The sequence below is a fragment of the Muscardinus avellanarius genome, assembly GCF_963383645.1.
Source record: "Muscardinus avellanarius genome assembly, chromosome: 9".
Taxonomy (NCBI): Eukaryota; Metazoa; Chordata; class Mammalia; order Rodentia; family Gliridae; genus Muscardinus; species Muscardinus avellanarius.
In genome coordinates, this window is record NC_137795.1 from 29,786,192 (window position 1) to 29,808,914 (window position 22,723).

Genomic DNA, 22,723 nt, shown 5'->3' on the forward strand with positions numbered 1-22,723 from the left:
TACAAATGTGTGCCACCACAAACACCTGGCTCTTGTTACAGTTTTTTAAAGGAAGAAAAACGTTATCCCTTTCTTTTGACCTCCTTATTCTCTTCCATTTATAATGTAATGGTTTTAAATAGATTTCAAATCAATGTTAAAATTTTTTCTTTTGCCATCAAACATAATTTAGAAAACTGAAGAGACTCTTCCCATAGTCTTCCTATACACCAAAGTTTCTTCTGTTATCATTTCCTTTCTGTGCTGAAATTTTCCTTTAGCCATCTTTTATGATCAGTCTGCTAGGAACAAATCCCCTTAGTTGTTTTTTTTTTTTTTTTTTTTTTTTTTGGGTGGTGGTACTGGGGTTCCTGGAAGGCCTTCTACCTCCAGGCTACACTCCCAGACCTATTTTTTATTTTTGGAAACAGGGTCTCTTAAGCCAGCACGGCTGGCTTCAAACCTGCGCGATCCTCCTGTCTCCGCCTCCCAAGCGCGGGGATTACAAGCGTGTGCCACCACGCCCGGCTGAATTTTTGTTTGTTTTGTTTGCCTGGTTATTTCTTGGTGTCTCTTTAATTTCTGAAGGATGTTTACACTGGGTAGAGATTCTGGATTGGCAGACTCTTCCTCCGCACCTGAAGCATATCTTGCTGTTTCATTCTGGCCCGCATGGCTTTTGGTAAGAAATTTGTTGTCATACCACTTGTTCTCCCCTGTAGGTGAAAAGTCGTTTCTGTTCTACTGCCTTCTTTATTTTTAGTTTTCAAGAGTTTAATTAAATTATCTTGATATAGGTCCCTCTGAATTTATCCTTGGAGTTATCATTCTTTTATTGATTTCTCATTTCAATCTGCAGGTTTGTGTCTCTCTCCCCCACTGAGTAGTTTGGGGCCATTATTTCTTTGGGACTCTTTCAATTGCCCCTTTTTATTCTCCCTCTGTCTACAACTGATGACAAGGTTAGCTCTGCTGTCAGAGAGATAGCCAGAGGCAGCATTTATGCTATTCCAGTGTCTTCTCTCTCTTGTTCAGACTGGATGATTACTATTATTCTCTCTTCCAGTTCACTGATCCCTTCCTCCATCCTTCCATTCAGCTGTTGAGTCCAGTCACTATGCTTTATATTTTAATTATTCTGTTTTTCAGTTCTACAATTCCTATTGGTTCTTCTTGATATCTTCTATTCTTTTCTGTAAAGTTTTATTTCTTTACTACTGCTTTTTTTATTTGTTGCAAATGTGCTGAATCTTTGTCAGATAACTTCAAAATCTCTTATCTTGGTGCTGGAATTGACTGGTTATCTTTTTGGCATTCCTTTCAGATCTTCCTGGTTCAGTTCACTGTATAACAAGCAATATTTAGTTGCAATCTGGACACTTTCGAATTGCTCCGAGACTCTGGATTCTTATTTACATCTTTTGTTTTTGTTGGATTTCTCTGATACTGCTCCAGTCTCCTTATTGACAGGTGGAGACAAAAGTTCATGTTCTCCACTCAGCATCTATTAATGCCCAAGAGTAGGGAGACTCCTAGCTACAGCTGTTCTGGGGTGAGCGGTCCCATTCCCCATGTTGTCTCTATGAACACCAGAGTAAACCTGTCTTCGTTATCATTCTGCCATGGTGTGTCCACCAAGCTTCCTTTGACACCAGCCCAGTAGGATGAGGATGCTACTGGGTGAAGAAGAAGATCCAAGAATCCCTGCAGTCTCCATGGAAACCACAGAGAGTAGGGCCTATTCCTGGCCAGCAGGGATAAAATTCATGGCTCCTCCTTAGTCATCTCTGACACCAAACAGCAGGACTGGGGATGGAAGACTCAATCCAGATGGGGAGGGAGGAGTCTAGGTCGCCTCAACCCAGGAAACTCATCATTGTGTTGTTTCTTGGGGCCCAAAATTCTTAGCAAATCTGCTTTCTTTTTACTTTTCAGAGTCTTATTATGTTTTTTAATATAATGGCCAGTGTTTTATTTTTATTTAGTAGGAAGAATAGGGAAAAGTACACCTCTACCTTTCCAGAGGCCAAAATTTCTAACTAAATTTTTAAACAATTATATTTACTACCACAAATAACATCTGAAAATAGCACACACTGTAATCCATAAATTCAATTGAGTAACATCCAACTGTTGAAAAAAAAAAAAAGAGTGTTATTAGTGCAGTAATACAGAAGGACTGCTAAAATGTATTAAGTGTTAAAAGCAAGGCAAAGCCGGGCATGGTGGCACATGCTCGTAATCCCCGTACTTGGGAGGCTGAGACAGGAGGATCTTGGTTTGTGGCCAGTCTCAGCTACTTAGTGGGGCCCTCTGGAACTTAGTGAGACCCTGCTTCAAAAATAAAGAACAGGCCTCAGAGGTCCTGGCCACATGGCCCCAACCCCGGGAGGGTGGGTGTGCGCGGCCTGGGCACCCTTAGGCAACCCCCCCTCCCACCCGCGAAGAAAAAAAAATTTTCATCGCTACCGAGTGCCTGATCCCACATCTTCCCCAGACCACACATACTCTCTTCTCTTATTTAAGAGAGAGAAAAAAATAATAATAAAGAACAAAAAATCAGGCTGGGGGTATAACTTGGAGGTAGAATGCTCCTCCTGGGTTCAATCTCCAGTACCACAAAAAAATAAAAAAGCAAGGTAAAAATGACGTGTAGAGGAAGCTACTTGTGCAAAACCAGAAAACAAAGAAAAAGTACACGTATATGTAATTATAGGCACCAAAGCTCTCTTGAACATTTTAAAAGAAACGCACAATAGAGAAATCTCTGGAGAGGAGTGATGGTAAGCTAAGAGGAAAGGTCATGGGGTAAGAAAGGGGCTAAATCTTTTTGTAGATTTTCCTGCCAAAAATAAGTAAAGCTCGTAAACATTAAACTTCACCTTGGGTGTGGTGGCACATGCTTGTAATCCAGTACTTGGGAGGCTAAGACAGGAGGATCGCAGGTTCGAAGCCAGCCTGGACAACTTAAAGAGGTCCTCTGCAACTTAGTGACACCCTGTTTCCAAATAAGAATTAAAATTGGTCTGGGGGTTTAGAGCAGAGGTAAAATGCCTCTGCTTTCAATGCTCAGTGCCACAAAAAAAAAATAATAGCTTGGGGAAAAAAAGCAGGCAAAATATGTCAAAACCCTATAGATGACTTATTTTAAAAATCTATAAATCAGAAAAATATACATATAGTAGTAGTAAAAGAATCGTTCATGGATGAGAACAAGACACTGGACTCATCCTAGGAATTAGGAATTAGAATATAAACCAGTACAAATTAATATTTTAAAGATGTATTTTAGATACCAGTATGATGGTGGGTTAGGTACCTGGATCAACCTTCGCACTGAAAACTATCAAGGAAACAGACACAGCAACCTGAGAGGCCCCATCCAAGATGCTTCAAGTGAGTACCCACATCAACGCATCCCCCCATCTCAGTGCAGATGCAAGGAGGGGAGTAAATACAGAGAGCAGCCAAAAGAAAAGAGTGCCGGGCTTGGGGGTTGGAGACAAGAGCCCTGGGTTTGAACCTCTGTCCCAACACCTGGGAACTGTGTAGCCTTGGGGCATTTACTTAACCTGTCATTTGTGTGAGAGGCCATTCTCAGGGTTACAGTGAGAATTTAGCAGGAACATACCTGAAGGTCCCAGCACAATGCCCAGCACTCAGAAAATGAGTTGGCCCCAATTAACAGAAACTAGCAGGAGTCCCGGGCTCCCCTCAAGAAGAATGGCTACCGTCCTCACTTGGTAATCTTAGAAATTTTATTTAATTAAGTAACACCACAGACAGTTAAGAAAAGCTATGAGTCTAATACCACCAGATTAGATGCTAAACATATATAACAAAGAAAATAAGCCTCTCCCTATGATTGTCTAGATCTCAAATGGTCCCTTAGGAAGAAGTCAAAGAAAATACCTTAAGTAGGAAAGCCAGGCATGGTAGCACACATTTGTAATCCCTATAGTTGGGAGGCTGAGACAGGAGGATGGCAGGTTTGAGGACAGCCTCAGCAACTTAGTGAGACTCTGTTTCAAAAAAATAAATAAAATTGGGTTGAAGGTACAGCTCAAAGGTAGAATGCCCCTGGGTTCAATCCCCAGTAACACACACACACACACACACACACACACACACACACACACACACACAAATAATACATAGCCTTTACATTCTTTATTAGAAATAGAAACCCAAACCATTTTTACAGGTACATCTGCACACAGATCACCACAGTGAGAGAGCTTTCACCACAAAATTAAGGCCAAAAGCCTGATTAATGGGCTTGAGACTGATCAAAGGGAGAAATAAGTAGCAAATTACCAGTGATCATTTCTTTAATTTACTGGAAGGTGTTTAAACCATTTATATAACAAAGTTCAGGACAGCTGGTCAGAACACACTCACCTGTGCAAATGAGGGCGTGTGCAGGTGGGGGGGCATGGGGTGGCATGCTTTCACATGTGTGTACACATGCAACGCATACCAAAACCACCAACATCTCTCACCATGAAATCAACATACAATGAGCTAGCTTAAAAACACCAAAACAAATAGCCTACTAAGCAAAAATAAACACCAGACGTAATATTTGAAGGCAACAATGACAACACTTATCCAAAACAGTAAAGGTCTTCTTCAACATAAGTACACCAGGTAAGTAAAATTCTTATGAATTCATGTGTGAACGTCAAGGAATGATCACCGTTGAGGGGCTTCGAGATTCCATCCAAAGGCAAGATGGGACAGGAGAGACAAAGGAGACCTTCAGGGGAGGGCGGCTGATGTCTCCAACCCAGACCTGGAGACGGAGGCCTTGCCACCCTCATCTGCAAAGGTAAACGGGCCTCCAAAGTACAAACACCTAGCCGACTTCTGGGTTTTCTGCTCCTACTGTTTGAGGTGCAGGCAGACCCAGGAGGGACACCAAGGCAGAGACACCAGAGAAAGCTGGCCAAGTTCTCTAGCCCTGGCAGGTTGAAGTGTGAGCAGAGCTGATTCTCCTGTTACCCAAATGTCCCTGAGGCCTTGTGCATTCCGTGCCCTGCTCCTCCCCTGTCTCGTTCACGTAGGCTATGCCTCTGGCTCCTGGGGCAGAAAGTTCAGCAAAGCCTTCCACACATCACACAAGGCTCTCAGGGTGAGCTCAGAATCTTGGTCACTAGTTCTTCCTACTTCTTCACAAATTATAGGGTACCAGCTCAGAAGGGGTCACTTGGCCTGGCACTTACTTTCTTTCTTTCTTTCTTTCTTTCTTTCTTTCTTTCTTTCTTTCTTTCTTTCTTTCTTTCTTTCCTTACTTCCTTCCTTTCTTTCTTTCCTTTCTTTCTTTTCTTTCTTCCTTTCTTTCTCTCTTTTTTCTTCCTTTCTTTTTCTCTCTCCTTCCTTCCTTCCTTCCTTCCTTTCTTTATTGAGGTACTGAGGATGGAACCCAGGGGCACTGTACCTCCGAGCTACCCTCCAGCCCTAATATTTTTTAGACTTTTTATTTTTGAAACAGGATCTCACTGCATTGCGAAGGGCCTCACTAAGTCACTGAGGCTGTCCGAGAACCATGATCCTCTGGTCTCCACCTCCCAAATGCTGGGATGACAAGCGTGCGCCACCACGCCCGGTGCTGACAGTATCTTCTTATTCTTACTAACTGTCCTTTCCCAAACTTAGTACAACTCAGAGGAATTAAGTTTACTAACTACATCCTTATAAAACCAACATGATGACTTGTGCATTTTAAATATGCAGTTATTCACCAAATAGAAGCACAAGAGTAAATAAATTCACATTCCATATTTTTTTTAAAAAGCCACATTCTTTTTCTTCACTCAGCTTCACTGCTTTTGACAAAACCCTATGAAGTTATTTTTATTCTACAGCTACAGGGGTGCTCACGGTAACTTCCTGACTAGTGACAGCAAACAGAAGCAACTTAAGTCTGAGAGCTTCCTCCTGTTTCCTGAGGCTGAAAATAAGAAATTATAAATAGCTCTAAATAACAAAAACGATGCGAAATAGCATATATCATAGTAATAGGCCAGCAAAAGGAGTGAAACCAATTGGTTAAACAAACCAAAAAATTCTCCAGCAATTCAGGAAAAGGCTAAAATATAACAAATTATGTGGACATCAGATAATCAGACCCAAATGAGTGATTAATAGAAAGTTCCTTTTCACCTTGCACAAAGAACAAAGTCCACACTGAGGTCTGGTTATGTCAGAAACAGTTCTGAACTGAAAATACAAAGGCCTGAGTTCTGCTCCTTCATCTACCACCAAGTAGTGAAGAGACTCCAGGCAAGACATGTAACCTCTTTTGGTCCTGTGGGGGCCAAACTGGATGGCAGCTCTTATCACTGTGACCTACCCTCCTTTTCAGCTTTAAAATGACAGGAATCTAGGAAACAAAATTGCAAAGGTATGATATTACCATGTCGTCGCAATCAGATGGGTCATAAGTGCTCTGTTGAAAAACTTTGCAGAGCTCCACAAATTCTTCACTCATCTGCTGGACCTGCTCATTTAAAATGGCTCCCTTGGTCCCACCAAATTCCAGTCTTTCCAGCTTTTCAAATTCCAGTATGGTGACAAATACATCCTTTGTAAAACAACAACAACAACAAAAACACGTTAAAGACCCTTTCTGTTATCTTGAGCAGGAAAAGATGATTTGAAAGTTTCAAATCAAGAACATTTTCAAACATCCAGAATCAATGCATCAATGGACACTTTCCATGACAAAAAATAAATATCATTTATTTAATTGAACAAAGTAATTGCTAGCTTTTAAAAATCGCACTCCAATTTTCATACTTAATGGAAGGTATCTCACAGTTCAGGCAACTCTAACTTATCATAGTTACACATATGACTCCTCTAACTTTGTAACTTCCTAATCATAAGTCAGATCCCAGGTAATATCCAAACTCATCTTCTCAGCCACCTACACTTTGCAATGAGCCAGCTCCTTTGTTGGAAGGGAGCTCAAGGGACTTTTATGAAAGCTACGTGCAAATTGCCCTTAGTCAGACATTTAAGAGACTTTAAGAGACATTTTAGACTCAGTAACAATGAGAATTTTCAAAACATAAATCTCTAATTTTGAAGAAAATTCAATAAATCTTATAACAATAAAGCCCCAAATTGTTAGAACTTTACAAAATAAATCAGTGTCTTCAGTTCAAACTTTTAAAAAAATCTTAGCCAAGTGTGAGTGAGTGTGTGTGTGTGTGTGTGTGTGTGTGTGTGTGTGTGTATGTGTACCTGTGTTTATATGTGTTCACTCAATTTGGGGGTCTTAAGTATTATAGTAGGGGGTACTGGGGATTGAACACAGGGGGCTTATACTTCTGAACTATACCTCCTGCACTTTTCATATTATTTGATTTAAAACAGGGTCTCACTAGGTTACTGAAAATCTTGAGAAGTTGCTGAAGGGGGTCTAAACCTGTAATTCTCCTGTATTAGCCTCCCAAGTACTGAGATTACAGAGGGACCATGCTTACCCCCAGGTGATTTTAGGTACTTTTCAAAAAAATTTTTAGATGGGCGTGGTGGCATTTGTAATCCCAGTACTTGGGAGGCTGAGACAAGAAGATTACAGGTTCTTGGGCAGCCTCAGTTTCTTAGTGAGGCCTTCTGCAATTTAGGGAGACCCTATTTCAAAATAAAGAATAAAAGGGTCGGGCGTGGTGGCGCACGCTTGTAATCCCCATGCTTGGGAGGCGGAGACAGGAGGATCACACAGGTTCGAAGCCAGCTTTGCTGGCTTAAGAGACCCTGTCTCCAAATAAAATAAAATTTAAAAATAGGTCTGAGAGTGTAGCCCGGAGAAGGGTTCCATCCACAGTACCACCAAAATAAAGAATAAAAAATAGGGCTGGGAAGCCGGGCGTGGTGGTGCATACTTGTAATCCTCGCGCTTGGGAGGCTGAGACAGGAGGATCACACGGGTTCAAAGCCAGCCTCGGCTACTTAGTGAGGCTCTCAGCAACCTAGTAAGACCCTATTTCCAAATATAATATAAAAAAAGATCTGGGAGTATAGCCCGGAGGTAGAAAGCCTCTGGGTTCCACCCCCAGTACCACCAAAAGAAAAAAAAATAGGGCTGGGAAACTTAGAGGTACAATGACCCTGGTTTCAATCCGAAGCACCATACACACAAAAAAAATTATACAAAGCACATATTTCCACATTTTTATCTATTTTATGAGTGTTTTAATACCACCTATGATGTATTTCTATTAGAGTACATATTTATATATTATATATGTTCATTTATATACTAAGAGATAGTGTGATTATTTTAAATTAGCAAATGGGTTTTTTAGGTATGTAATCTTCATGTCAATTATGTTTTATATGTTTCCTCTTGAATGTATAATAAAAAAAGGAATTTTGTTACTTCTTCCTGATTCACAACTTTCTTCCAGGAGCTTGGTAAATTATAAGTCAAGAGTCACTAACATATAAAGAGGGTTACTTATACTCACTGTGATAACAGAATCAAAATAAAAGATAGCTTGGGAGCACATGCCTATAATCTTAGTATTTGGGAGTCAAGATAGGGGGATCACATGTTTGAGACCAGCCTCAGCAGTTTAGTGAGAGCTCAACAACCTAGTGAGACCTGATTCAAAACAAAAAAATATATAAAAAGGGCTAGGGGTGTAGTGTGGAGGTACAAATGCCTCTGGGTTCAATCTCCAGTACCATAAATAAGTAAGTAAATAAACGAATGCCAAATTAAGGCTTTTAAAACCATTCTTCTATCATTAGAGCATTGAGCTCATAAGCTTCTTATGAAAATTACTAAGAAAGGAAACCTCCCCCTAGGACGTAGAATAAACTGCCCCATGAGCTTTCTGAAAAGCTTTCTGACTTCATCTGAAATGTGAATAAAGTCAATAGATGAATACCTCTATTTTCATTAAACGGTCAAGAAACTTGTCAAATCTGCAAAACACCAAACGAGAGTGGAAATCCCAGGGTTTGAACTCCTTATTTCCCGTGAAAAAGCTTGCCAATCTTTCTCTGTAGTTGAAAAATGAATTTTTGAAAGTCTTTAAGATGTTAACTGCCACCTGCACCTTTTCCAGGGAGTCTTCAATTTCTCCTTTCAAAAGATCCTCGGGTGAAAGGTACGCTACTGCCTAGAATTTAATGAAAGAATAAACGAACAAAACTAGTCAATAGTTTTTTTCTTTTACTGTAAACATCTGTCTTAATCACTTTTAAATAACAATGTCTAGAACTGGGTCGGCTATGCTGTGAGAAAGAATGCACAAATTCTACAAACTCCGACACGAGGGTTTGAATGACATACTTTATAAATTAGAATAATAATACAGGAGACACTACTTTTTTCTGGATTTATACATTCTAGCAATGACTACAATTTTGCTAATCTTCATCTATATGATAACTGCATAATCCGAATGTTATCCTGAGTTTTCTTACCAGTAAATATCCTGGATGATCATATTTTTATTTAAAGAAATACACAAGCTTGTAGGGAAAAGCTGTCAAAACATGGGCTTTTAAATTTTTGCTGCTTTACCTGGTAGTACAGGGTCATTTGAAAACATGGGTTTTGGGGGGTTAGAAAACTTCTCCTTTGAGAGCTTAAGCAACATTAAAGGACATAGAATCTAGCTAGTTTTCATAAAGGAAAAGAGAAGGAGAAAAAATAAGAGAAAAAACTAGTAACTCCATGGAGCACAGCTCAGATACTCTTAGGACCACTGTCTAGGACCCTCCCAGTTGGGGGATAGAGGAAAAATGACCTCCCCAGTGACCAGAGTCAGGTCATCAAAAAAATTGAGGCAAGGCAACATCTCTGGCTTCTCAGCTAAAATATAGAGGAAATGTATCCAATATAAGTATTAGCAATTTTTAAAAATTAAAACTAGTAAGCAAAATAAACACTGCATTGAGCTATGAGCAATGGCAGTTTATGGTTTTTAATACATATCATAGAATATGACTCCTAATACATAACAAATTAAACAACGTCCAGTTTTCCTTAGAACACCGAGATCAGTAAATTCATGGAACCAAAGTAAAAGAATACATGAAGAAATGCAATTATAAAAAGTATACTGAATATGCAATCACAAATGTGCAAGACAGTAATTAAAAACTATATGGTACTGCTAAATACCCAATACACAAATGACCCAAGCTTTAGAAATGGTAATAATCAAAGTCAACAGATTATAGTAAAACTTTTTACATATTGATAACAATGAAATTGATATAACCTTTTAGAAAATAATTTGTAAATAATAAGCACTGCTGAAGAGCCATGAAAGGTTTTTACCCTTTGATCAAGATCAGGATAACTGGGTCCAAGTTAAAGAAACGGATTTTTTTTGTTGTTGTTGTTGTTGATACTGGGGTTCCTGGAAGCCCTTCTATCTCCGGGCTACACTCCCAGACCTATTTTTACATTTTTATTTGGAAACAGGGTCTCCTACGCCAGCGCGCGCGGCTAGCTTCGAACCTGCGCGATCCTCCTGTCTCTGCCTCCCAAGCACGGGGATTACAAGCGTGCGCCACCACGCCCGGCAAAGAAACGGATTTTTATATAAAGTTTTTTTCTGCCTGATATTTATAATAGAGAAGGCTGGGGACAACCTAGATATGCAACAATGACAAAAATCATTTTTCAAGAAGCTAGTAAACTTGTATGAGTGATGGAGTATATAAGTATGCAGGAGTTCTAAGGGAAGGAAAATGTTTATTTACTGGTGTGTGTGTGTGTGTGTGTGTGTGTGTGTGTGTGTGTGTTACTGGGGATGGAACTCAGGGGCTTTCTACCTCCGGGCTACACTCCCAGACCCATTTTATATTTTATTTGGAAACAGGGTCTCATTAAGTTGCTGAGAGCCTCACTAAGTTGCTGAGGCTGGCTTCCAACCTGAGCAATCCTCCTGTCTCAGCCTCCCAGGTACTGGGATTACAAGCGTGCGCCACCACGCCCAGTGAAGAAAAATGTTTAAATGCTGAGAAGTGCCGGGCATGATGGCGCACGCTTGTAATCCCTGTGCTTGGGAGGCTGAGACAGGAGGAACACAGGTTTGAAGCCAGCCTCAGCAACTCAGTGAGACCCGGTTTCCAAATAAAGTATAAAATAGGTCTGGGAATATAGCCCGGAGGTAGAAAAGCCCCCGGGTTCCACCCCTAGTACCACACACACAAAAAATAAATAAATAAAAATGCTGAGTTTTAAGGTGACAGAGCTGCAAGGCTGTTTCCACTATCACAAGTGTTACACAGTTTACATGAGAATGTTTTACAATCATTATTAGTTCATCATGCATGTTTCAAATAGAAATAAAAACTTTAAAAATATTTCGCATAGTATAACGGGCAAGACCCCCATTACTTAGGAGCTCGGTGACCTTGAGACCACTATTTGCCTGCTCTGACCATTATAAAATGAAGCTACTAATAGTACCTCCATAGTAGTCTTGCTATAAGAATTTGATATTTGATATTTTGTGAAAGGGTTAAAAGCTCGTGGCAAAATAATAAGCGGCATACAGTGTTTGTTAACTATATAAAATAAGTTAAACAGCAAACAGTTGGGGAGAGGAGGGTGAAGTTCAGCTCTTCAGGGAACCCAGTGTGAATGCTGGCTCCTTGCTGATTTTCTTTTCTTTACTGAAGATTGAATCCAGAGACATTCTACTTCTGAGCCACGTTCTCAGTCTTTTTACTTCTTTATTTTTTATTTTTACTTTTTTGAAACAGCATTTCACTAAGTTGCTGAGGCTGGCCTTGAACCTGTGAACCTCCTGTACTGGGACTGCAGGCGTGTACCACTCTGTCTGGCTTTGTTGATGATTTTTGATCCTTAATATGTTGAGCAGATTTACTAAAAAGCCTAGAATCTGCCACCCAGAGTATCAAGAAAATCAGGTCAATGGGACCTTTGGGCAGAAGCCAGAACTAAAGAACAAGAGAAGAGAAGCTACAATATTTCCTCAGGAGGCTTGGCAGACTGTGGCGGTTGACAAGGACTAGAGGCTCAAATGATCAGTTTGCAGGTTTCAAGGTAGTCTGGAATTGAATCATCCTGTACCAATGAAAGGCCACCTCTGGGGTTGGTGCACCAACAGGACAGGACGTTGCAGTGAAACTGTTTGGATGATTCTGGACAAGAGAAGAGGGTCCCTAACAAAGCTCTTGGGAGAAGTGGCGGTCATGTTCCGTGACCCTGCAACAGGGATTGTGGTGTTTCAAGGGGAGCTCCAAGTCATTAGAGCCCAGAGCTCTTGCTTAACAACAGAGAAGAGTAGAGTTTGACAGCAAAGGAACAAAAGCAGAATAAAACCAGAGGAGGTAATGATAAAATATAGCAGACACTGAACTGTTATCTCCTGTCCACAGTTACATTAAGTTTGTAAGTCCAAGGTCTGGAATGAAAAAGAAAAAGGAACTTATTTTTCTTGAGCTGCGGCAAACCATGTTGGGCATTTTGCTGTTGTCTCTTCTGACCTTTATTACAGCTGTGGACTGGACATGTCCCCACCGACGCATGGAAACTGAGGCTCAGAGTAGTCAATGTAAATTCCCTTAAAAAGGTCAATTAGATTTGAGTCCAAAGCCCTTTCCGTACACCACTCCACCTCTTTATGAGGACAAGGGGATACTTAACCACTCAGTCTCACCCCCAGAAACTACACCAGAAAGTCTACCCACCTCTTGTCTGGTCTGGTCTGACTTTCCCCAACTGTTCAGGGAAACTAAGCACACATCATCATCTTCTAATTCTCAGTTAAACTGTCTGAAGAGTACTTGAACCCTGTCATTCCCAAATGCATGTGTTGAAAGCCTAACTCCCTGCCAGGAAAGGTGGTACACACCATATTCCCAGTACTTGGGAGGCTAAAACAGGAGGATAACAGGTTCATAACTAGCGTCAGCAACTTAGTGAGGTTCTCTGCAACTTAGTGAGACCCTGTTTCCAAATAAAAATAGGAAAGCTCTTGGGTTCAATCCCCAGTACCAAAAAGTAAATAATAATTTTGATATTGAAGATTAAACCCAGAGGGATTCTCCCTCCAGGCTACACACACACACACACACACACACACACACACACACACACACATATATATATGTAGTACTATATATATGTAGTACTATATATATGTAGTACTATATTATACATTTATTATATTATATATTATATTTATACAATATATATTATATATTGTACTATATTATATATAATATATATATATATAATATATATACACATAGTACTATATATATACAGTACTGGAGATTAAACCCAGAGGTTCTACCCCAAGCTATACCCCAGCCTGATTTTATTTCTTATTTGGAAATATGGTCTCACTAGGTTTCTGAGAGCCTTGCAAATTTGCCAAGGCTGGCTTTAAATATGTTATCCTCCTGTCTCAGCATCCCAAGTACTGGAATTACAAGAATGCACCACTACACTTGACTCCCCCATTCCTCTTTTTATTTCTTATTTTAAAACAAGATTTCACTAAGTTTCTGAGGTTGGCCTCGAACCTGTGATCCTCCTGTCTCAGCCTCCCAAGTAGTGTGATTACAAGCATGCATCACCATGACCGGCCTGTAGTATTTAATTATATTGCCTAAACAGACTAAGCCACATTCCCGACTAAGAATCTCGGGTTATGTGGCATCTAAGAATCTCTCAGTTCTCAAATGATGTAATATTCTGACACCAGAGACATAGGAAGAATGAAAGTTCACACAGAAAGGATGACGAAGTAGAGGGAGGGGGTCCAATTGGAAGAAAATAATAAAAGACTCTTAAAGATCAACAGTGGATCAGAATTCTTTCAGTTCAATTCTGTGGCTTGATTGTTTTTCAAGGATGACTTTTTTAGAGGGGCAAATTCCCTAAATTGACTTCACTTTCCAAAGTTTTCCATTAGCCAGTGTCCCATAGAAACCAAAAGAGAGCAGCACAGGGGCCACAGGGGAGGTACTATGCATTCCGGCCTTTGACTGGAAGCTGCCTTAAATGTCGTTAAAGACAGGTTGGATGTTAAACAAAACCCAGCAAGCTGGGTGTGGTGGCGCATGCTCGTAATTGCAGCATTCAGGAGGCAGAGAGGATCGTGGTTCATGGTTTGCGGAAAGCCTCAGCTACTTAGTGAGGCCCTCACGACTCAATGACACCCTCTTTCAAAAAATAAAACGACTAAGCTGGGCGTGGTGGCGCACGCTTGTAATCCCAGCATTCGGGAGGCTGAGACCTGGAGGATTGCGGTTCGCGGACAGCCTCAGCTATTAAGTGAGGCCCTCTGCAACTCAGTGAGACCCAGTTTCAAAACAAAGAATAAAAAATAGGGCAGGGGGTGTAGCTCAGAGATCAAATGCCCCTGGGTTCCATCCCCAAACTCGCAAAAAATAAATAAATAAATAAAAATAAAAGGACTAAAAAATAGGACCAGGGATGTAGCTCAGAGGTAGAATGCACCTGGCTTCCATTCCCAGTACTGCAAAAATAAAAATAATAAATAAATAAATAAATAAATAAATAAATAAAGCCCAGCAACAACTTGTTCTTTGAGTATATTTGATTTATTTCCAGAACCCCTTTGCCATTTGGGATAAAAAAAAAAATTACCTGGTTTTTGTTACCCTAAAAGTCCTTTCTGAAAACAAACAAAAAAAGGGAAATGGCATCCTTACTGTAATCTGAATCTGCTCTCGACCAGTCCCATAAAACCTACCTCACGGCAGGATTCTTACTGTTCCCATTTTGTAACACTTCATACCTGGTCCATGAAGAGATTACAAAACTCTTGTAGTAAGACTATCATCCGGGCAGGGGTATTAAAAAACGTGGAATGACTCCAAATAAGACAGATGGTATGAAATAATGGGGCGATGAGCACGTGGGTCTGGGGGAGCTCCGTCTCCTGGAGACACTGGACGTGTCTGCTTAGAGGGCGCAGGTGAAGTTCCACGTCCTGGGCTTCGAGGAGAGCTGAAAGGAAAGAGAACCGCGGTCACGTGACCGTCTCCTTGGAAGCTCACTTTCCAAGCTCAAGAGGGCCGTGTCAACAGCAGGCCCGTGCTTAAATGCTGTCATTGTTCCTTCTCTATTATTTATCCGACAATGTGCGCACGAGCAGTGGGGAAGGCTCTACCCGCTGGCCATTTGTGACTCCTCCTCCCAGGAGAGTGCTGGTCTAGTTACTCACAGAGCAGAAGTAATCGTGGCTGAGTATCTGTGTGTGGGGGAAGGGGAGCTTGCCATCTAAAGCGGTTTCCCTGACCCACGGAAACACGGTGGGAATAGCATGTCCCCCTCCATGATGTCGCTGTCACTTTCTGGCTTGGATCACAAGCTTCGTCGCTACAACACTCATTCCCCCTCAGTACTTGGGACAAGTACAAATAAATCATTCACTGTCACATTCCAGTTTCCTAGGAGAGTAACGGATGCAATGCTTAGGAAAACGTCTATTATATGACTTACAAAGATAAAAAATGATTCAGAAAAGTGAGAAAGCTATTCTGGAACTCGACAGAATTGATGGCTGTTCAACTTTGTGGATGTCCTAAATGTCAGCCCATTTATACTGCGTTATAGTTAATTTTATGTTAATGTGAATTTTTCCTCAATACAAAAATTGTTAAGCCGGTCATGGTGCCGCACGTTTGTAATCTCAGTACTTGGGGGACTGACACAAGAGGGTTGCGGGTTTGCAGCCAGCCTCAGCAACCTGTGAGAGGCCCTCTGCAACTTGGTGAGATCTTATTTCAAAATAAAGAATAAAATTGGGCTGAGAGTGTAGCTCAGAGGTAGAATTCCCAGTACCAAAAATAAATAAATAGCCGGGCGTGGTGGCGCACACTTGTAATCCCAGCGCTTGGGAGGCTGAGACAGGAGGATCACACAGGCTCAAAGCCAGCTTCAGCTGCTTAGTGAGGCTCTCAGCAACTTAATGACACCCTGTTTCCAAATAAAGTATAAAATAGGTCTGGAGCCAGGCGTGGTGGCGCACGCTTGTAATCCCAGTATTTGGGAGGCTGAGACCGGAGGATCGCGGTTCTCGAACAGCCTCAGCTACTTAGTAAGGTCCTTCCTCTGCAATTCAGTGACACCTGGTTTCAAAATAAAGAATAAAAAATAGGGCAGGGGTATAGCTCAGAGGTCGAATGCTCCTGGGTTCCATCCCCAGAGCCCCCCCCCCCAAAAAAAAAGGTCTGGGAGTATAGCCCGGGGGCAGAAAAGCCCCTGGGTTCCACCCCCAGTACCACCAAATAAATAAATGAATGCATGAATGCATGCATGCATGCATGAATGAATGAATAAATAAATAAATGAATAAATAAATAAATAAATAAATATTGTTAGCCAAGTATGGTGGCACATGCCTTTTATCGTAGTACTTGGGATGCTGAGACAGGCGGACCACAGGTTCAAGGACAGCCTCAGCAAAAGGTGAGACTCTTGGCAAGCTAGTGAGACCCTATTTCAAAACAAAAAATAAAATTGAGCTTGGGTGTATAGCTTAGAGGTTGAATGCCTCTGAATTTAATTCCCAGTGCCACCAAAAAAATTAAAGAGAGAGAGAAATATATATATATATATACAAACATATATATTATATATATGTATATATAGTGTATATATAGATACAAGCAGCTGTGCTTTATGTTTTATACCACAAACACCCAAAAAATGTCATTGATATGAAGAAAAATTAAATGTTACTATTGCTAGTGACCATTTAATCATTAAATTCAAATTTTCTCAATGAAAATTGTCCTTCTAGCATAGTCTGAATGGGCTCCATCACACTTTACTTTGTTCCTGAGGCCACAAATACTTTTGATTAACTGCACACGGGTTGTATTTAAAGAGATGGGGACCGTCCAGCATGGTGGCAATGCCTGTAATCACAATACTTGGAAGGCTCAGAGAGGAGGATCATAGGTTTAAGGCCATCCCAAGCAATTTAGTGAGACCCTGTCTCAAAATAAAATAACAAAAAGAGTTGGGGATATAGCTCAGAGGTACTGAGTTTTGTACTATGTTCAATCCCCAGTTTAAAAAAAATAAAAAAGATGGAGAATGAAGTTAAACCTTATTTTCTAAGGTTATCACAAAAGATTCATGCTAAACACACACACACACACACACACACACACACACACACACACAATCTGACCTTTCTCACCCATACTTCTCCACTTGACCTGCAGCCAATTAATCTGCCCACTTAACAATAAAGTGCTGAGAAGAAACAGAGGATTCAAGAACTGTTTTCTCTCCCAGGTACACTCATGTCTTAAAATTAGTATACTTTTATCAGTGTTAATTTCTTTTTTCTCTCTTTTTTTTGTGATACTGGGGATGGTAGTGTACACCTATCATCCTAGTACTTGGGAAGCTGAGATAGGAGGATCATGCAGATTTGAAGCCAGCCTCAGCTACTTAGTGGGGCTCTCAGCAACTTAGTGAGACCTTGTTTCCAAATAAAATATAAAACAAGTCTGAGAGTGTAACCTGGAGGTAGAAAGTGCCTGGGTTTCATCCCCAGTAAAACACACAAAAAAAGCTATCTCAAAATATTTACAAAGTGAATTTTAATTATTTTTAACCTTCCAAATATAACACAAAAATAGTGTTAGAAACAAGCACAAATAGCTATTTGTTCATATTCTCTTTAGTCTTATATAAAACACCCATTTCATATATATATCCATATTTGCTGAAACATGGACAAAAAAGGATGAATGGGAATCATGAAGTAGGCAGAGTTGTGGTGGTAAGACAAGCACAGGGAAGAGAATTTTAACTAGATTTGGGATTCCATCATTTCTACACTTTAAACTTCACCAAAAGATCAATGGTGACTTCCAGTGCTTATAAGCTAAGTAGCTGGTGGAGACCAAGCACATTCAGAGGAACTTAACTGGTGAGGAACTCGACTAACCACAGTCTGATGTTGACTGGAAAACCTCTACCTATTCACCCTCTGCCAAAGGTCTCCCCCTTCACACACATTCTACTAGACCTTCAATCTGGGGCCATTTGGTAAGTGCTACCATATGACAGATAAACTAAAGATAGTTTAGTATGTGGCTAGAAAATACAATACCAAGTGTGAGAGGAGTCTGTTAATAGAGGAACCAAGTGCAATCATTTCAGGAAAGACAGACCCTGAGCAGGTGGGACAGGCTCAGGAGCAAGAGTCTTACCATTTTCCACAGTCATGAAAATATTCCTCAAAGTAGGAAAATAACTGCTTTGTTTAGTTTTCAGAATCTTAAACATCTTGAGGACAATAGGAGCCTGAAGCTAAATTAAAGAAAAATAAACCTTTAATGAAATATATGTTAGAGCTGGGTATGGTGGCACATGCTTATAATAAAAAAAATGAAATACTTCTGGAAACATCCCCACTACACTACAATGTATGTATGTAAGCATATATATATATATATACACACACACACATACATACATACATATACATATATATGTGTGTATATATACAATGTATGTATATATACATATATTTGTAGTAGTAATCTAGTATATTTAATATACTAGATACTACTATATATAAAACATAGAGTAAATATGCTATATATTATTGATAGTATATTGTATATACTATATATACTAGAGTACTAAATAAATGCATCTGTAACAAATTACTTAAATTGTATTTCATTCAGACACAACATGCACATTATTTAATTCTCAAAGGCATATCTGGTTTCAAGCTGAAAATTATTTTTAAAACATATTTTATCCAGATGCTTATTTTATTTTGCTTTTAAATTTTTTAATTTGAATTTTCAAAAATAAGTTCATATACTATATATGTAAATATTAATTATTCCACATAAACTTTCTTGATCTGTTTTTGAAAATGTCTAAAAGCCACATGAGTGAATGTCTGAGCTTTTGAAACATTAATTTTTCAGCAAGCCCCAGGCAGAGGAACTAAAGTCAGGTCTTCTTAACTATGTCTCCAGTAAGCAAGACCTATTCCTTCCTGAGTCAATTAGATCAACTACATTAATTAAATATGAAGTCATACGAAGACTTGTTAAGTCTTCAAAATTATTAGATATCACTGGCTGAGAGACTACATTCGGCAATTGACTTTGCTTATTCGGTTTATAATTTCTTGTCTACTCACTTGATTGTAAGTGCATGATAGATTCTCTCTCCTCATTGTCCAGAAATCCAGCTCTGCTTGAGGAGTCAGGTGAAGGCCATTCAGCAAAGGCTGCGCAGAATCTCTGTCTACAATTTCTTGAATTTGATGTGACCACTTAATAACCACAGATTCAATTGCATGGAGTATTCTCCTCTCATTTGACTGCAGCCTACAAATATTGAAATGATTAATAAAATAACTCAAAAGTGAATTATCTTATCCAAATCAAATAAAAGCAGGATGTGATTTTTTTTGTTGTTGTTGTTGCAGTACTGGGGATAGAACCCAGGGGTTTTCTACCTCCGAGCTATACCCCAACCCAATTTTTATTCTTTATTTTGAAACAGGGTCTCACTAAGTTGTGGAGGGTCTCACTAAGTAGCTGAGGCTGGCCATGGACCTGTGATCCTCCTGTCTCAGCCTCCCAACTACTGAGATTACAAGTGTGCACCAACACACTGGGCTAGGATGTAGATTTTAACTTTTGTTATACATTCATAAACTAGTCTCCTAAATATAATTTCTTCAAAATCCATTCTTTTTATGTTCTTGATTTGAGTTGTAGCATCATTTTATTATGCATTTAGCATGTCTATAACATCACAAAAGTTAAATAACCCTTTTACTAAAGGAATATTGTTGTGACCATGCAGTTTTCCTTTTAAAATGATGTGATTTGAAGCAGGGCGTGGTGGTGCACGCCTGTAATCCCAGTACTTAGGAGGCTGAAAGAGGAGGATCATAGATTTGCAGCCAGCCTCAGCAACTTAGTGAGATCCTGTCTCAAAATAAAGAATAAAATAGGGCTGGGGGTGTAGCTCAGAAGTAGAATGTCCCTGGGTTCAATCTCCAATGCCACAAACACAAAAAAAAACTTTGAAAGGAAATAATACACATTTCAAAACTATGATGTAATAGTTTTCTATGTGTGTTATTAAGTAAGTATGCTGGCTCTCCATTTAATATGCTATATATACCACCACACCATTACATACAGGGCCTCTGAATGATTCTGATCCAGGTCAACATCTTCTGCAATAGTGGGAATTGGTAGAAGAGTTCTTCTAGACATTTTGCCCCTAAAAATATGCATTTTATTTTTCATGATTTCTATATGATGTTCCATATCTTGTGAAGTAAAACATGACCAGGTTGTATGGTTGTTCTTATTAGAAAGAATTGGCACTAATATCTAGAGAAAGAGAAATGTTTTAAACAGCAGTTAAAATAATTTACAGACAATGTGTTCCTTTAAAGATTTTCTTATCATACAAAATTGGCAACAAAAACATTTGGTTTCATGAATGTCCTCCAATGATACCAAATCTACATCAATTAGATGTGAGTTTTTTAAAGTGGAGATAGGATGCTGCTAGTTCTTTCATTTGTCTATTTACCAAGCGTTTGTGGAGGCTCCAATAACGCTAACGCACTGCGTGAAATAATCCAAGTCAGATGAAGAAATGAACTGCTTTTGTAATGTGAACTAAGCACATTCAGCATTTATATTACTGAGAAAAAACATTTTGATTCACATGGAGGCTGGGGGTAAATTCATCTTCTCAAGTGCTGGGTGGCATCCCAAGGGATTAAGGTTTGGATATACAGATGATTATTCAACTATGTGAATCTTTTCAGAACTCCTTTTCCTATTAAATTGGGGACATGAATGAAACCGGGTATTGTGAAAACCCTTAATAGTGTTTTTAAAGTTCCCAAAGGCTAGCATATGTTATAATAGCATGTTAATATGTTGAATTACTGAACTCGATTTCTTCTGGCTTCCCCCCCTTTCTAATATCCATTTCAAAGATTTTTATTTTTCTGATATAATCTGCCCAGTTTATAAGCATTATAACTATGAATTTTCAGTTAGCTTTTATACTCAGAAAAAAAGTTATTCTGTCTTTTTAAAATTTAACTTAGCCGAGCGTGGTGGTACATGCCTATAATTCTTTTTTTTTTTTTTTTTTTTTTTTTTTTTGGTGGTACTGGGGTTTCTGGAAGCCCTTCTACCTCTGGGCTACACTCCCAGACCTATTTTTACATTTTTATTTGGAAACAGGGTCTCCTAAACCAGCCTGCGCTGCTGGCTTCGAACCTGCGCGATCCTCCTGTCTCTGCCTCCCAAGCGCGGGGATTACAAGCGTGCGCCACCACGCCCGGCAACATGCCTATAATTCTAATATTTAGGCATCTGAGACAGGAGGACTGCAGCTTCAAAGCCAGTTTCAGCAACTTAAGGAGGCTCTAAGCAACTTATCGGGACCCTGTTTCCCAATAAACAATAGAATAGGGTTGGGGGTATAGATTAGAGGTAGATATGCCTGAGTTCAATCCCTAGCACCACACACAAAAAAATTAACTTTTACAATCTTCTAGTTAACTAAAAAGAAACTACAGATTCACTCTTGTATCTAAATGGTGTTGAAACAAATCTCTCCAAATTCTAGTATCTTAATAACTTCCTGTTTAGCACCTGTTGAGCTAGGAGAGTGGAGATTAATAGACTCTCTGCTCAGTGAGCTCAGTAGGTAGATGAGGTCCCCCAAACCATGGCCTTCAATATAAGCACAATAATTAGAGGTACCTTCAGGATGAATATGAAACATAGCAGAAATATCTGTCTCTGAGAACAATATAGTATTAGGGGAGACTTAAAGCAGGTGCAGTGGTGTGACTATCTGCATCTTCCCAAAATACCCAGGTTGAAATCTTGACTTTCAAGTTGTTGCTATTATGAGGCATTAAGTCATGTGGGTACAGCCCTGATGGATGGAATTGGTACCCTTATTTTTTTTAAAAAAAAAAAAAGGAGCTCATTTGTCCCTTTCAGCAGGTGAAAACACAGCTAGAAGGTGTTAGGCACAGTTCGAGGAGTCCCCAAAGACCACCAGGAGACTGACACCATACGTAAAAGCAAAGAGCCTTTATTCCAGCTTAAGCTCGGACTCTCAGACTTTACTGCCACAGTAGATCCGTACTGAGAGTCCCTTCAGCAGTAGAGAGGAAGCTTTTATGGTGGTTAGGGTAGAGGTGGGGGAACTAGCTACATCTGAACAAGATTGGTCTGGTGCAAGGGGATTGGTCCACACTGACCGCATCAGCTTAAACTTTTTAAGCGCAGGTTTTGGGGTTTTAACAGTCAGTATTCACCTGGGCTAAGAGCCAATTTTTAGCTGACCAAGGTCCATCCTGGCTGCATCTCTGGCTGATAGCTTTAGAGACAGAGAGAAGGATTTTGTTGTGCCTAAGTCTTCAGAAGGCACCATCTATGCACTAGGAAGCCGCCCTTTACCAGACACCAAAAATCTGCCGGCACCTTCATCTTGGACTTTCAGCTTCCAGAATCATGAAGAATAACTTTTTTATAAGGCACCCAGTCTGCAGTGTTTTGTTATAGCAACCCAACTAAGACAGCAAGCACTTCAGAACACTGCACACTACCAGAGAAAATCGTGGGGCTCCTGGGCAGGATGGTGTTAGGGGATGCTGCAGTGTGGCCCTCCTGAAACTAGAGGTAGCACCTCAGAGAAACGACGAGGATCAGGCTC

The 22,723-nt window shown here is 39.9% G+C and overlaps 1 protein-coding gene across 2 annotated transcripts in view; it reads right to left on the reverse strand.

Moving 5' to 3' along the window:
- Positions 1-22,723, reverse strand: part of DNAH11 (dynein axonemal heavy chain 11) — a gene marked incomplete at its 5' end in the record, with an annotated part of 386,720 nt that overhangs the window by 360,640 nt on the left and 3,357 nt on the right. For both annotated transcript variants that reach the window (XM_080701838.1, XM_080701837.1), the window contains 6 exons: positions 6,398-6,565; positions 8,886-9,119; positions 14,757-14,968; positions 18,196-18,295; positions 19,149-19,338; positions 20,165-20,361. In XM_080701838.1, the coding sequence (XP_080557964.1) occupies positions 6,398-6,565; positions 8,886-9,119; positions 14,757-14,968; positions 18,196-18,295; positions 19,149-19,338; positions 20,165-20,361 (1,101 nt within the window). The remainder of the gene's footprint in view (positions 1-6,397; positions 6,566-8,885; positions 9,120-14,756; positions 14,969-18,195; positions 18,296-19,148; positions 19,339-20,164; positions 20,362-22,723) is intronic.